The following is a 12,684-nucleotide window of genomic DNA, read 5'->3' on the forward strand; positions in this document are numbered from 1 at the left end:
ATCATGGACTATTTTTTTGACAACAGATAATTTTACATTTAACCCTTTAGTGACTCTCAATTTCAAGACTTCAGAGAGGGCACATGGGGTGGATGTCAAAATGGAAAGCCCCCCAGTAAAAGAAACAGGATACCCTTTTATAATATTTGCCCTGAGGGGAGTTCCTTCCTTCAGAGCAAGAGGTCACATGGTCACCGGCCTTAATATATATTTCCTGTTGGCGGTTGCAGAAACCTGAGGGCATCCTCCCATCTACTCCCCGGGGAACCTCTTCTCAGGTGGCCGGGGAAAAGTCATCGCTCTTGGATCTGGGCCCTGGGGGTGGAGATGGAAGGGAGGATGACCTGGATGGAGGGTTCTTGGGGAGTGCGGAGAGGATGCCTTGAGGTGAGGCATGGTGTCCCCCATTTCCTGGTAATAATAAATCCTCCCCTCCCCCTACCTTCATAGGTTGTTGCCAGTCCTTTCCTCTTATCTCCCCTCAGTCACACCACTCTAGTACAGGGACGAGGAGAAGCCGACTAGAAGTTGTACACACTAACATTCAGTTACACCACTCTAGCACTGAGATGGAGAAGAGGCCTGGGAACTATAGTGAGGATCAGGCATGCCCAAAGAATATCAGTAATTGTGGTCAGGCACTTGCACTGAAGGGCTCACACCTGCAACCTGTTAAAAGGTCACAGGTGCATAAAAAGTGGAGCCGCCAGCAAGGAAGGGAAAACCAGCAGAAGAGAAGCCGGGCTGGGAGAGACAGGCCTGAGAAGAGAGAATTCCTGCACAGAAGGCGGCTGCCGAGGAGGGTCCTGTCTGGAGGCCAGGACTCTGGCTATTGCCAAGGAGAGACTGTGACGCCTGTGCCTGAGTGGGCCGTGAGAGAGTCAAGGCTGCCGGAGCTGTGGGGCAAGGAAGACTCCCCAATGTTGCTGGCCACCGGTAGCGTCCACGAGTGGAGAGCAGAGCTACCGTCAACCCACATCAACATTCGCAGGAGGCGAGCGTTGCTTGCAGAGCTACTGAGAAGTGTGCACGGAGCCGAGAACGTAAGAGTAAGGAAGCCCGGAGGAGCCACCGAGGACCGGTGAGTGAATCAGAGGGAACAATCGTACCGGGTTGCTCCTGGGGCTACCACGTCGCATATTGTGATGCCGGATGAACTGAAATATGTGTGAAATTGACAGTGAATACAAAATGAGGGGTTTTTCAACAATGCAAACAAACGCTGAACAATAAGTAAAGAAACTTGAAGCAAGCAAGCATTATTGAATACCAAACTAAATACGGGGAAGGCAAACCTTGCTGTTTATACAGATTACTTGAAGTTAACATTGCCTATATTGCCAAAGACTGTACGAGAAAGAGAAAGAGAAAGAGAGAAGTGGGTCATAAAGGCACACTTAGATTGCAGGTGTGGAAGACAGACAAGAGAGGCAAAGAGAGGCAAAGAGGGTGCCCCTTTTGAAGAGAGATATTCTGAGGAAAAGTGCCTTGCCTATTTGAAGGTGTTGCAGTACCTTAATGTGAATCTTGACAGAACCTGTCTTGAATCACAAAGTACTGAAGCTGTGGTGGTATAACTGGTGGTCAGTGGATGCAAAACATCAGTAGTACAAAAGAAGTGGAATGCTATGAGCCAAAGCAGAATGTCCGTAGAAGTGAAGTTGTTGAAGTAGAAGCAGCAGCACTGTGAAGTAATCCTGAAGAATATACCTGCTGTGAATCCTAATCCTGTGAATAGAGTTAATAACTGTTAACCAAGACTGAAGAAGAAGTATTTCTTTTGAACTGTGTCAAGTCTTCTTGGATAACTGGAGGTGGTGGCAAAGCATTGTGGCTGAGGATAACATTGATGCTATTTTGAGGAAGTGGAAAGTCTTTATTTCACCAAGGAGAGGACCTTTGTTGTTGTTGGAACTCTGGTTAACAAGAATATCTTATGGATTGGGCGAGGGGGCAGGAGGAATCCCAGCCCTATTGGCATTAGACACAGAGAAGGCGTTCGGTAGGGTGGGATCGGAGTTCATGTATGCAGTTATTGACTAGTTTGGTTCTGGGACTAGACTCCTCAACTGGATAAAGGCTGTTTGTAGGGACCCGGCCACAAGGGTGTCCGTTAATGGGAAGATCCCCAGGTGATTTCCATTATATAGAGAAACTAGACAGGGCTTCCCGTCGTCCCCAATGTTGCTTGCCCTTAAACTGGAACCATTAGCGGAAAGGATCAGGATTTCCACGTGGGTGGAAGTAAGGGCAAAAAAAAGTTGAAGTTCGGTCTTTATGCAGATGATACCCTGCTACACATGAGGAACCCTTTATGTGCAATTCCGGCCGTGTTCGATATAATTGAAGAGAATGGAGTATATTCAGGATTTAAAATCAACAAGACTAAGTCGGTCCTCATCCCATTGGGGGAGGCGTCGGAACGGCATGAGACTGCCTTGGAGCCATTGGGATTGGAACTCCATTCGGAGAATATTACATATCTAAGGGTTAAAGTGACACAGTCACTCAATGGGCTCTTTGAGGCAAACTATCCTCCGCTCTTTGAGTCCTTGTATAGGGAGATGGAACTTTGGGGTAAAAAATCTATTTGCTGGATGGGGCGGCTTAACTCTCTTAAGATGTATTTCCTTCCCAGAGTCCTCTATGCATTTCAAATGCTGCCGATTAAGATACCCGAACGGATGCTGGATGAAGCGGAGGGGCAGATGTTGTGCTTTGTGTTGCAAGGGAAAACTAGAGGGTAGCATATGCTACACTGATTCGGGCCACGGATAGGGGTGGATTGGTTTTACTGGACCTGGACATGTACTTTAAGGCGGAACGATTAAGAGTGTTGGTCCCCCATTTGAAACAGTGGGTGTTCTTGGAGCATTACTTGTTGAGACCGGTCACAGTAGGTCTAGGGGCCCCACAAGATAAGATCCTGATATGGATTGGAGATCATAGTACACTTGCAGTCCTATGGGACAGTTGGAAACAAAACCCAGGAATGAAAGGGGTTAGAACGTGGCCATCACCTCTGAGCCACTTGTTGGCACCTTCGGTGAGGGCCGAGTTACCTGACCCGCTGAGATTCCAGGAGTGGTATGCAGTGGGTTTTGGAAAGGGTTGGGCAGCTCTGGATGAAAGGGAAATACATATCCATCCAGGAGCCGGAAGTAGGGATAGGGCTGTGGAAACTTCCAATCTTTCTGTATTTGGAACTGAAGGGAGTTATAATGGTAGAGAAGAGGAGGGACAAGGTGCAGTGTGACTTGACCCCAGTAAAGTCAGTTCTGGATAAATGTGGGGGAAATAGACGCCTGATCTCTGCCCCCTATGGGTCTCTGGGGATGGTGAAGGGGGATAGCACTGAAACCCTTAGAGCTAGATGGGAACAGGATTTGAATAGGCAGGTGGATGATACATTTTGGGTGTGGGGGACAAGACATGAACTGCATGTCAATATAAAAGGCATGGGATTAAATTCGTACACAGATGGCAGTATGACCTGGTGAGACTATCCAGAATGTACCCCACAGTGGACCCCCGATGTTGGAGGGACTGTGGTTAGAGAGCATCCTATTGGCACATGTGGTGGTTATGTGTTAAGATACCGGCCTTCTAGAAGGATTGTGTTGGAATGGATTGAAGGAGTAGAAGGGATTAGAAGACAGCGGGACCCGGTACTGGGTGTTTGGTCTGGTGGAAGAGGAGGAGATATAGAAGCCTCTCCCAGATATGATATGATATGATAGTTCATTTATATAGCGCCTATACACAATGTGTTTCAAAGCACTTCACGACAAGGGAGGGAACAAGAGAAAATACAATGCCTTTCTTACAGGCCATGAACAGTAAGGATGTGAAATTAACCATCGTACTCGGCCTGACGACACTTCAGATAGTGCAAGTGCTACGACATAGATAAGGAAGGGAGGCGGAGAGTGGGAAGGAAATGTAAACAGACAGGCGACTACTGTACTAGGCCTGACGACATTTCTAGTAGAGCCGGAGAAAAACAAAAGATGAAGGAGAGGTGTGCAGAAAGGGAGGGGAGGAACAAAACAAGTGACTAAGGTACTATGCCTGATGACATTTCAGATAGTGCAAGAGCTAAGACATAGATAAGGAAGGGAGGGGGAGAGTGTGAAGGAAATGGAAACAGACAGGTGACTACTGACCCGAAAGATCCATTTCCTCCTCCTACCTTCAATTCTCTTGTGACACTACAAAGTAACAGCGTTCACAGCTGGAGACTTACAAATGACCAATACATACAAAAAAAGAAATGACGGTGATAGGTTGCTGCACTGGCAGGCAACGAAGCTGCCAATGAACTAAAAGTGAGCAGCTGCAATGTTAAATCTCATGAGTCTTAAAATCTGGAAATTGGGGGCTCCTTGATAAGAGAAAGAACAATTACAATGATGTCATGCATTCTAGATTGATATAAAGAAATCATCTTTTTAGGAGGAATAGGTAGCCACATCCTGGTTTTATTATATACACTATACAGGGGCAAGTGATAGGGCTGCGGCAGTTCTATGTTTTTAGAATGACCACAGATAGTTTCTGGTCTGCTAGTATGACTCTTGTAGGTCGACTTTAGTTCTATTGCGTTTCTAATAGGGGGTCCCTCCCATGCCCCCATCCCCACCCCTACCCCGCCCCACCCCACCCCACACACACACACACACGCAATTTCCTTCTAGCATCTACTTTCCAAAGAGTCCCTGCTAGTATAAGTCAGCACAAAGCATAAAGAATTAAATTACTTTCTATTGACTGTGCCTGCCATCTTAGGTGTTCTCTTTAACATGCATGCTTTGTGTCCATGTTATCTTTGAACTGCTCCAGAGGCTGTAGGCGTGATTGCTTACATGTTTGGGGATTCCCTGTTTTCTCTTAAATAGAAGGGTGAAGAAACTCAACATGAAACATCTCCTTCAACTGCCAGGAGCCCAGTTCTCATTACCACAACCTGGGGCAACCCGATGAAAGTCAGATGGTCGATGTTCATAGGCCACGTTCCTAAACAGAGAGGGAAGGGCATGTAGTCCATCTCAAGGGTGGCCGGAGGTACATTGAGCCGAAGGGAGATCTTCGTATTACAATAGATCCTGCTAGAAAATCAATACCCAATGCAATGTTTTAATGGTTGGAACCTTTGAAGGGTTGATCAACCGATGGGCTATGATTAGTGGCCTCCTCACCATTGTCATAATTCTCCACAAACTCTCCTCTAAATAGGGATTACAAGGGATTTGTTTTCTCACACTTACAGCACCGCACTCTCACTTATTTACAGCTTGGAACGGATAACTAACATTGTTGGCCAGCATCATTCAATGGTGGTCAATTCATGTATTCATTCTCAAAACCCTACCCTCCTTACCCTATCGTGGCAGTCGCCGTTGTTTTCAAGACATGGATCCAGTGGATCACAAAGAAGTCCATCTCCGGCGTAGCCCCGCTTACACTTGCACTCGCTCTGGAAACAGAACAGACAATACAAAGAGCAGAAAGGGACAGGATTAAACCACACAATCACTTGTTTTATTTGTTCATATTTGCATAGCACTGCCCTGTACTGCATGTGGGTGGGGTCTTCACTCTTGAAGTTAGTACCCAAGTACAGATTGGGGCAGAGCGGCACACAATAATATGTGATACAGAAAGGTGGCATGTCAAGGATACTGGTTGGTTTAGTTATTGGCGTTAGGCTGGATTAAGTATCAGGCGTGTTCCCCGACATGTTTTGCTAGTACATGGCAAATTGTTGTCCCTCCTTTGGCGAGCAGTCGTTATTTCTCTGGGATTCAGCTCAATGTCAGAGGAGCACATGCCTCCCTTGCTACTGCAGTTTATAGATGCAGAAGAACTCTTGCCTGAGAGCGAAAACATTCCCATGACAACCAGCCTGTGAGCGTAAACTAAAAGATGAGGTATGATTCGCTATCATCTATATATTAAGGAATAAGCCACCATATGTGGATACTGTGACCTACTGTTGAACATGCTCAATGCAGGGCCATTTCAAATGTCTAAAAGGTACAAGGGTATGCGCCTGTTAGGAAAGTATTTCTGAAGTCCAAATAAGGGCTTAGTAAAACCATACAACTGAGACAGTACAAAACTCCACTCTTATATAAGGCTGTACCACGTGAGCATTTGGTAGCACAGAGAGAGCAGCCAGGCTTATCTTAGGAGGGAGAGAGGGCTGTGGGCTTCATTACGAGTTGTGCGCAAAGGGATACCGGGCGCGGGTAAGGACACCGGGGCCGGTAATCCCCTTGCGCCCTATTCCAAGTTCCCTTAGCGGGTCCCTTCCTTAACGCCTGGTTTTACAAGGCGTTAAGGATAGGACCCGTCAAGGGACTTTAGAGCTAATAACGGTACCGCAATTTGCAGTACCGTTATTAGCGCCTTCCCCCTTCCCATTGAGCCCTATGGGGGCTCAAATGGGAATGGGGAATGGCTTTTTCAATGGGGACTTACCGGTCCCGCAAAGCTCGGAATAGACCGGTAAGTCCCCATTAAACGAGGGCGGACTCGGTACCGGTATTGGAGGTAGTCATGGCGCTAATAGCGCCATGATTACCTCCAAACTCGGAATGAGGCCGTGTATCTTGGTACAAAGAAATTGTAACATACATAAGGTCCAAAGAAACACAAAAACTACGTATTGTAAAAATAAATGGTATATTTATTTATTTATTGTGCATTTGTAAGCACGAGGGTAATACATCAAGTAAATTGTGTTTCAAAGCGCCCACATGGAAACAGAGAGGGAACATGGGAATGAAAGGCACATTTAACAATTAAAGAGAGAGGCGGTCCTACTAGCCTTGTGAGCATTCAGAGCCTGCAAACGCAGAGAGAGAGAGGGATGAGGGAGGGGTAAGTGCTAGGAGTAACAAGGGGGGAAGTGCTATGGAGTAAGTTGCAACTGTTAAGTGACTGGCAGAGATCACTTGGTGAGAGTGGCCAACTGCCAATAAATAAATAAGTGCAGGCCTGGGATAGGATAGGCCAGTGGGTGCCTAAGGCAAGTGCTGGGAGTGGGCGGAATCTGAAGGTGTTTGGGGTGCGAGGCTAGGGCCCAGGTGGACACATAAGGGCCCTGGGCGCCAATCACAGCGACTGTGGGGTTTAGCAAAGGAGGGAAGGTGGAAGGAGGAGGTGAAAAGGAAAGTCTTGAGGAGCTTCCGGAATTTGAGGATATCCGGCTCAAGACGAAGAGTAAGGGGGAAGCTGATCCATAGGAGGGACCCAGCCGAGGAGAGAGCTTGTCCTCCAGCTCGCTGTTTAGCAAATTGCTTGACACAAAGAGAATTGGTCACGGAGGAACGTAAAGATCTGGGGGGGGTGTATTTAGTGAGACCCATTTGTAGATAGCATGGTCCCAGGCCCCAGACAGTCTTATGGATAATGTAGAGGGATATGAATTTGATCCTGGCAGCAACCGCGAGCCAGTGGAGAGTTTTTAGGGCTGGAGAGATGCGGTCCCTTGCTTGAGGCCAGGGATAAGTCTTGCAGCCCTATTCTGGATAAACTGGAGGGGACGTATAGTGGAAGAGGGTACATTTAGGAAGAGGCTATTGCAGTAGTCAAGCCTGGAGAGTACCCGAGCTCTAGAGACATTGAGCTTCTGGGTAAAAGTAAGGAAAGTAAGGATTCCTTTGAGGAGGTGGAGTTGAAAGTGGAAACTCTTGGTAAGGTCCTGGATGTGAGGGAGGAAGGAAAAGGAGGAGTCAAAGATGACTCCAAGGTTTTTTGGCTTCAGATGAAGGAGAGGCCAGAGTGAGGGGAATTATTTAAATACAAGTAGGTCAAGAGGAATCTTGGGTAAATAAGTGCTATCACATTATATATAAACACAATTATAAAATACAACTCAATACTTAAGGGATACAACCCAATGTATTGCCTTATTAAGACTAGTAGTCAGCAGTTCAAGGTTAGGTAAACCTATAACACATTCAGAATGCAAAACCAGGCTACATATACTTTTTGAATACAGTCAGTAATTCAAGAGTAGTAGAACCTGTCAGTCATGAGGTGACACTCAGTTAAGGAATCACTTAGTAAATAATCCTGTTACGACGATGCTTTTCTGAATAGTGGAACACAAATTCATGGAACAGTATGAACCTATAATTATATGCAAGATAACCCTGAGTTATACTAGGTAAGACCTAATGTTGTAATAAACGATTATAGTTGTTTTTCATATCAGTGGAACACAGACTAAGGTCAGCAATAACTCACTAACTTATTTTAGGATGGCGCAAGGTAAGTAAAACCCTAACTCTATTCAGGATAACATTCAGTTTTACTAAGTGAGTAAAACCTAATGGTGTGATAAACTATTACAGTTTCTTTTCAGATCAGTGGAACACAGACTAAAGTAAGCAAGAACTCTTTACACTATTTTAGGATTGCACCAGGCAGACCAAGGTCTGCTAAACCCACAGTACACTTATTTAGAATGGCACACAGCTATTCAAGGTAGGTAAAACCCAAGGCAGACCTATTCTAAGCAGGCTATACAGCAGGCCAGGGGAAGAAATCCTTAGTTGGTAAACGTATACACTTATATGCTGAAAGAAATAGTTAGGTGAAGCCAACATCATTACTTTTGGGATGTGGGGGAACCAATTCACAGGTGTGTAAAATAACCTTATGTATACTTTTAAGAAGGGTAAAACACATTCAAAGTAAGAACCTTTTGAGCTGCTCATGTTTCAGAGGGACCAAACCAACTCTGTCACAAGTAAGTAACTTTTAAACACTTGTGATATGCACTAAGAGTGGAACCATCCTTATGGATTTTCAGAAAAAAGTAAAAACTTGGCTCTTTATCCAAGATTGTTAAACTTACCGTTTGATTCATAATTGAAAATGCTTGTCCATTAATTTGCATCTATTTGTATCATAAAGTCAATGTCATGATTTCTATGTGTATGTAAATATATTGTACTCCTTAAGCAACGCGCCCAGATGCCCTTGGGTTAGGTGCGCTATATAAATAAATAAATACATATATTTTTCAAGGCAGAATCCTTTTCTTATCCAGTCCTTCCCTAGTCTATTGCATGAGTTCTCTCAGAGGGAGCAGAGGGACCCTAGGGGTCTAGGTGCCAGCTGTAGGCAGGGTGAGAGTGGGTTCAGCTGCAGAAAAAGTCAGAGTTCCTGTGGAAGTCTCTTCAAAACAAGTAAGTAGTTCACTTTATAGTTAATTAGGGTCCAGGGACTTCAAGGAAGACACCCGAGGAGGAATCCCGCAGTGGGCCTGGGTGAACTGGATGAGAGGATTCTCAATCACATGAAACACCCCAAAGCTACACAGGAAGCACAAAAGGCTTAAGGTGAGTAATAGGCTGGCCAACACAGTACCTCAGCACAGAAGAGTTTGCAGCAAGACGTCTTCAGGCTCTAAGCACAAAACCCAGTAGATGAATTCCTTTTTGTGAAGACTGAAGACAGGACACTGGAAGGGAATTTGCAGCAGGTATCAACAGGGAAGACTACAGACAAGGGTTTCTTCATGTTTCGATGCGGCTCTGTGATTTTGCCACCCTGTTCAGCAGCCAGGAGAAGACCATTCCCTCAGGGTCCTGTACTTTTGTGAGGGGTCTTCAGGGATTTAGATAATGGTTCTGGAGAGCCAGGAGGTGGCCACCAAAGTTTCGGATGGATTCAGACTTCGGAAGAACATGCACCGCACAATGGCTTGAGGTCCCAGGGTATTGGGGTAATGCAGCCCAGCAAGGTCGCAGCATGTCGTGGGATGACTCAAAATGCAAGTCTCCTCGAGAAATGTGGATCTCACCTGCCTCTGGGTGGGAGTCGTTCGTTCGGGACCCCCAGCTCGATTGGAAGGAAGAGTAACAGCAGGCTCTGGTTACACAGCAGGCTCTCTGCTTGCTGGAAATCACTAGAGACGTCTTTTCTTCATCTTCCTCTTCAGTTACAGCTACAGTGGTCGACTTCTCAGAAGCGACAGCACAACTTCTGCATTCTCTCCCTGCATTTTACAGCAAGGTGCAGTCTGGCTGCCCAATCAGGACAGCCAGCCCCCCACTGGAAGTTGTTTCCTTTCAGGCAAGGTGAAAGACAAAGGGCTGCAGAGGTTTGGACTCCTCCCACGCTTCCTCTCTTCTCAGACACTCTGGAGCCTGGGCGAGGAATCCAAAGAATTCCTGCTAAAGACAAAACATCCACTGAGGTTGTTCCCACCTAGAATAGCAGGGGAAGACCTCAGAAACAGCAAGCACACATGAAATGGCAACAAAAGAAGGAGCCCACCATTTTGACAAATGGTGGCCCTTCTGTGCATTTCCAAGGCTGAATTAACAGTCTGCGGGTAATGAAGACTAAAAGTCATAAAAGTAAAACCACTGCCACCAGCCACTCATGTAAAACTCGAAATTGTAACACAATGTTACCAGGTATGTAAGAAAGGGGATACATTGTATCCTCACAGCGCTCCCTCCTTTCCTGTCGCTCTCTGGCCATCCTCTCTTGGCCCTCCCCCTGCTCCAACCTGCGAGGCTAAAAACCTTGGAGTCATCTTCGACTCTACACTCTCCTCACATCTCTGATGTCTCTAAGAAGTCACACTACCAGCTGCACCTCCTCAGAGGTATTCTTACTTTCCTCTCCTTCCCCCAGAATCTCACTGTCTCCAGAGCTCTGATTCTCTCTAGGCTGGACTACTGCAACAGCCTCTTTCTAAATCTGCCTGCTTCTACTGTCCGCCCTCTGCAACTCATCCAGAACAGGACTACAAGACTTGTCCTTGGCCTCAAGCCCAGGGATCATATCTCTCCAAGACTGGAATCCCTGCACTGGCTCCCAGTGGCTGCGAGGATCAAGTTCAAAACCCTCTGCATTGTCCACAAGGCCTTCTGGGGCCTGGGGCCTCAATACCTTCAACTCTCTCTTCCTAAATATCTTCCTTCTCGAGCTCTTCGCTCATCCGCCTCCAACTCCCTCAGGCTCAGTCGCTTCTCCAAGCAACGAGTTGGTGGTAGATCTCTTTCTTCAGCTGCGGCCTTCCTCTGGAACAGCCTCCCTGAAACTTGAGGAGAACCATCTCCGGTTCCGGAAGCACCTCACGACCTTCCTCTTTGCTTCTGCCTTTTCCCCTTCTCTCCACTGCTGACCTGCTGGCTGAAACTGAATCTGCACTGGTTACCTGGCCACACTCTGATCGCAGGCCCAGGTCCCTCCCGGCCAATCACACGCACCTGCACTGCCTGCCTAGCAACCCCCGCACTTGGGGACTATTTCTGTATCCCTACAGTCCCACTACCAGCACTTGACACCTGATGTCTGCACTTACCCTTGCACTTGCCACCTGCTGGCCGTTACTTTTACTTTTTGTTATTATTCTATTATCCCATGTACCGCACTGTACCTTCCCCGTGCCCCACGCACTTTTCCCCTTCCCCCATCCCAGGCACTTGCACGATCTGAATGACACCTGGCCTAGTATGATCGTTGTCCGTCCTACCTTTGTACCCCTCCCTTGCCTCGTCACGCCTTGGAACACTTGTATAGGCGCGTTATAAATGCCATATCATATCATACCACAAGGTGGGGTGTTCTGGCTCACAAATACAAAATGTAAAGGGGATGAAAATCCCTCTTTGCTACTTGGGAACTGTAGTTCACCCAAGTATAGGAAAAAGAAATTAACAGGTAGACCAAAGGGCAACCCAGCCTCAGCCCAAAAGTTGTAGGAAACTAGAACGTCAACCATACACTATGGAGAGACATAAAAAGGTCACCCATCAAAAGAGTAAAAGACTAGGTTACAGGGGGAAAATAATTCACACTCACCTAGCGACAAGGTAAAATAGCTACCAAGTCCATGCAAAAAGTTCTGGGGTTGACACAGGTCAGAAAGATTTATCATAAATATGAAAATCTTACCTAACAGCGTTCGTTGCTTGAATGAGGTGAGATTTTTAACTGAATGTGTTATGTGCAAAGGAATTCCACCAACCACATTTGACTGGAATTGTATACTTCCTAATGACCCCTTTGTTCTGCGTGTCAGGTCAAATGTCAATACATTGTAGTGGGAAGTATTAAGATAAAGAGATCACTAGCTACTGCCAAGATGAACTTCACATCTTTTTTTTAAACTTGTTTATTTTTTGATCAGCGCACAGGAGAACATTGCATTACAGATATTTCAGAAAATGCTGCGTATTAAGCCACGTATTCACATTCCCTTAAGCTTTCCCACGAGCCTCCAACCCTTGACCGCCTTCCAGTCCTTGCTCCTCTGATGGCTGAACCGGTTCCCTGTCCTCTACCAGTAGGGCGTTCACCACTGAGCGTGGTTTATATGTTAGTGCTGGGTAGCTCTGGTCGTAGTCTATCACGGGCACCCAAGTGTTTGTGAAGCGGTGAAGGTGATCCCTGTTTGCCGCTGTGATCTTCTCCGCTATGAAGATGTCCCAGAGTTTTAGCCACCACAGGATCATTAGGGGGCCCTGTGGGGATTTCCAGGTTCGCGCCACTTTGATCTTAGCGGCCAGGAGCAGCTATGTTATGAGGGTCGCCTGCTTACCAGATCTCGGATATATGCCTGGGATCGGGATTCCTAGCAGAATAGGTTCTGGCTCCAGTGGCAGCGTTATCTGGGTAATGTCTGCTATGGTGGATATACATTGGGACCAG

At 46.5% G+C, this 12,684-nt stretch overlaps 1 protein-coding gene across 1 annotated transcript in view; it reads right to left on the reverse strand.

Annotated features, from left to right (window-relative positions):
* Positions 1 to 12,684, reverse strand: part of STAB1 (stabilin 1) — a 1,160,316-nt gene that overhangs the window by 668,098 nt on the left and 479,534 nt on the right. The window contains exon 26 of the mRNA XM_069643183.1: positions 5,381 to 5,476. Coding sequence (XP_069499284.1) covers positions 5,381 to 5,476 — 96 coding nt within the window. The remainder of the gene's footprint in view (positions 1 to 5,380; positions 5,477 to 12,684) is intronic.

Source organism: Ambystoma mexicanum, chromosome 2p (genome assembly GCF_040938575.1).
Source record: "Ambystoma mexicanum isolate Mex_15411 chromosome 2p, UKY_AmexF1_1, whole genome shotgun sequence".
Classification (NCBI taxonomy): Eukaryota; Metazoa; Chordata; class Amphibia; order Caudata; family Ambystomatidae; genus Ambystoma; species Ambystoma mexicanum.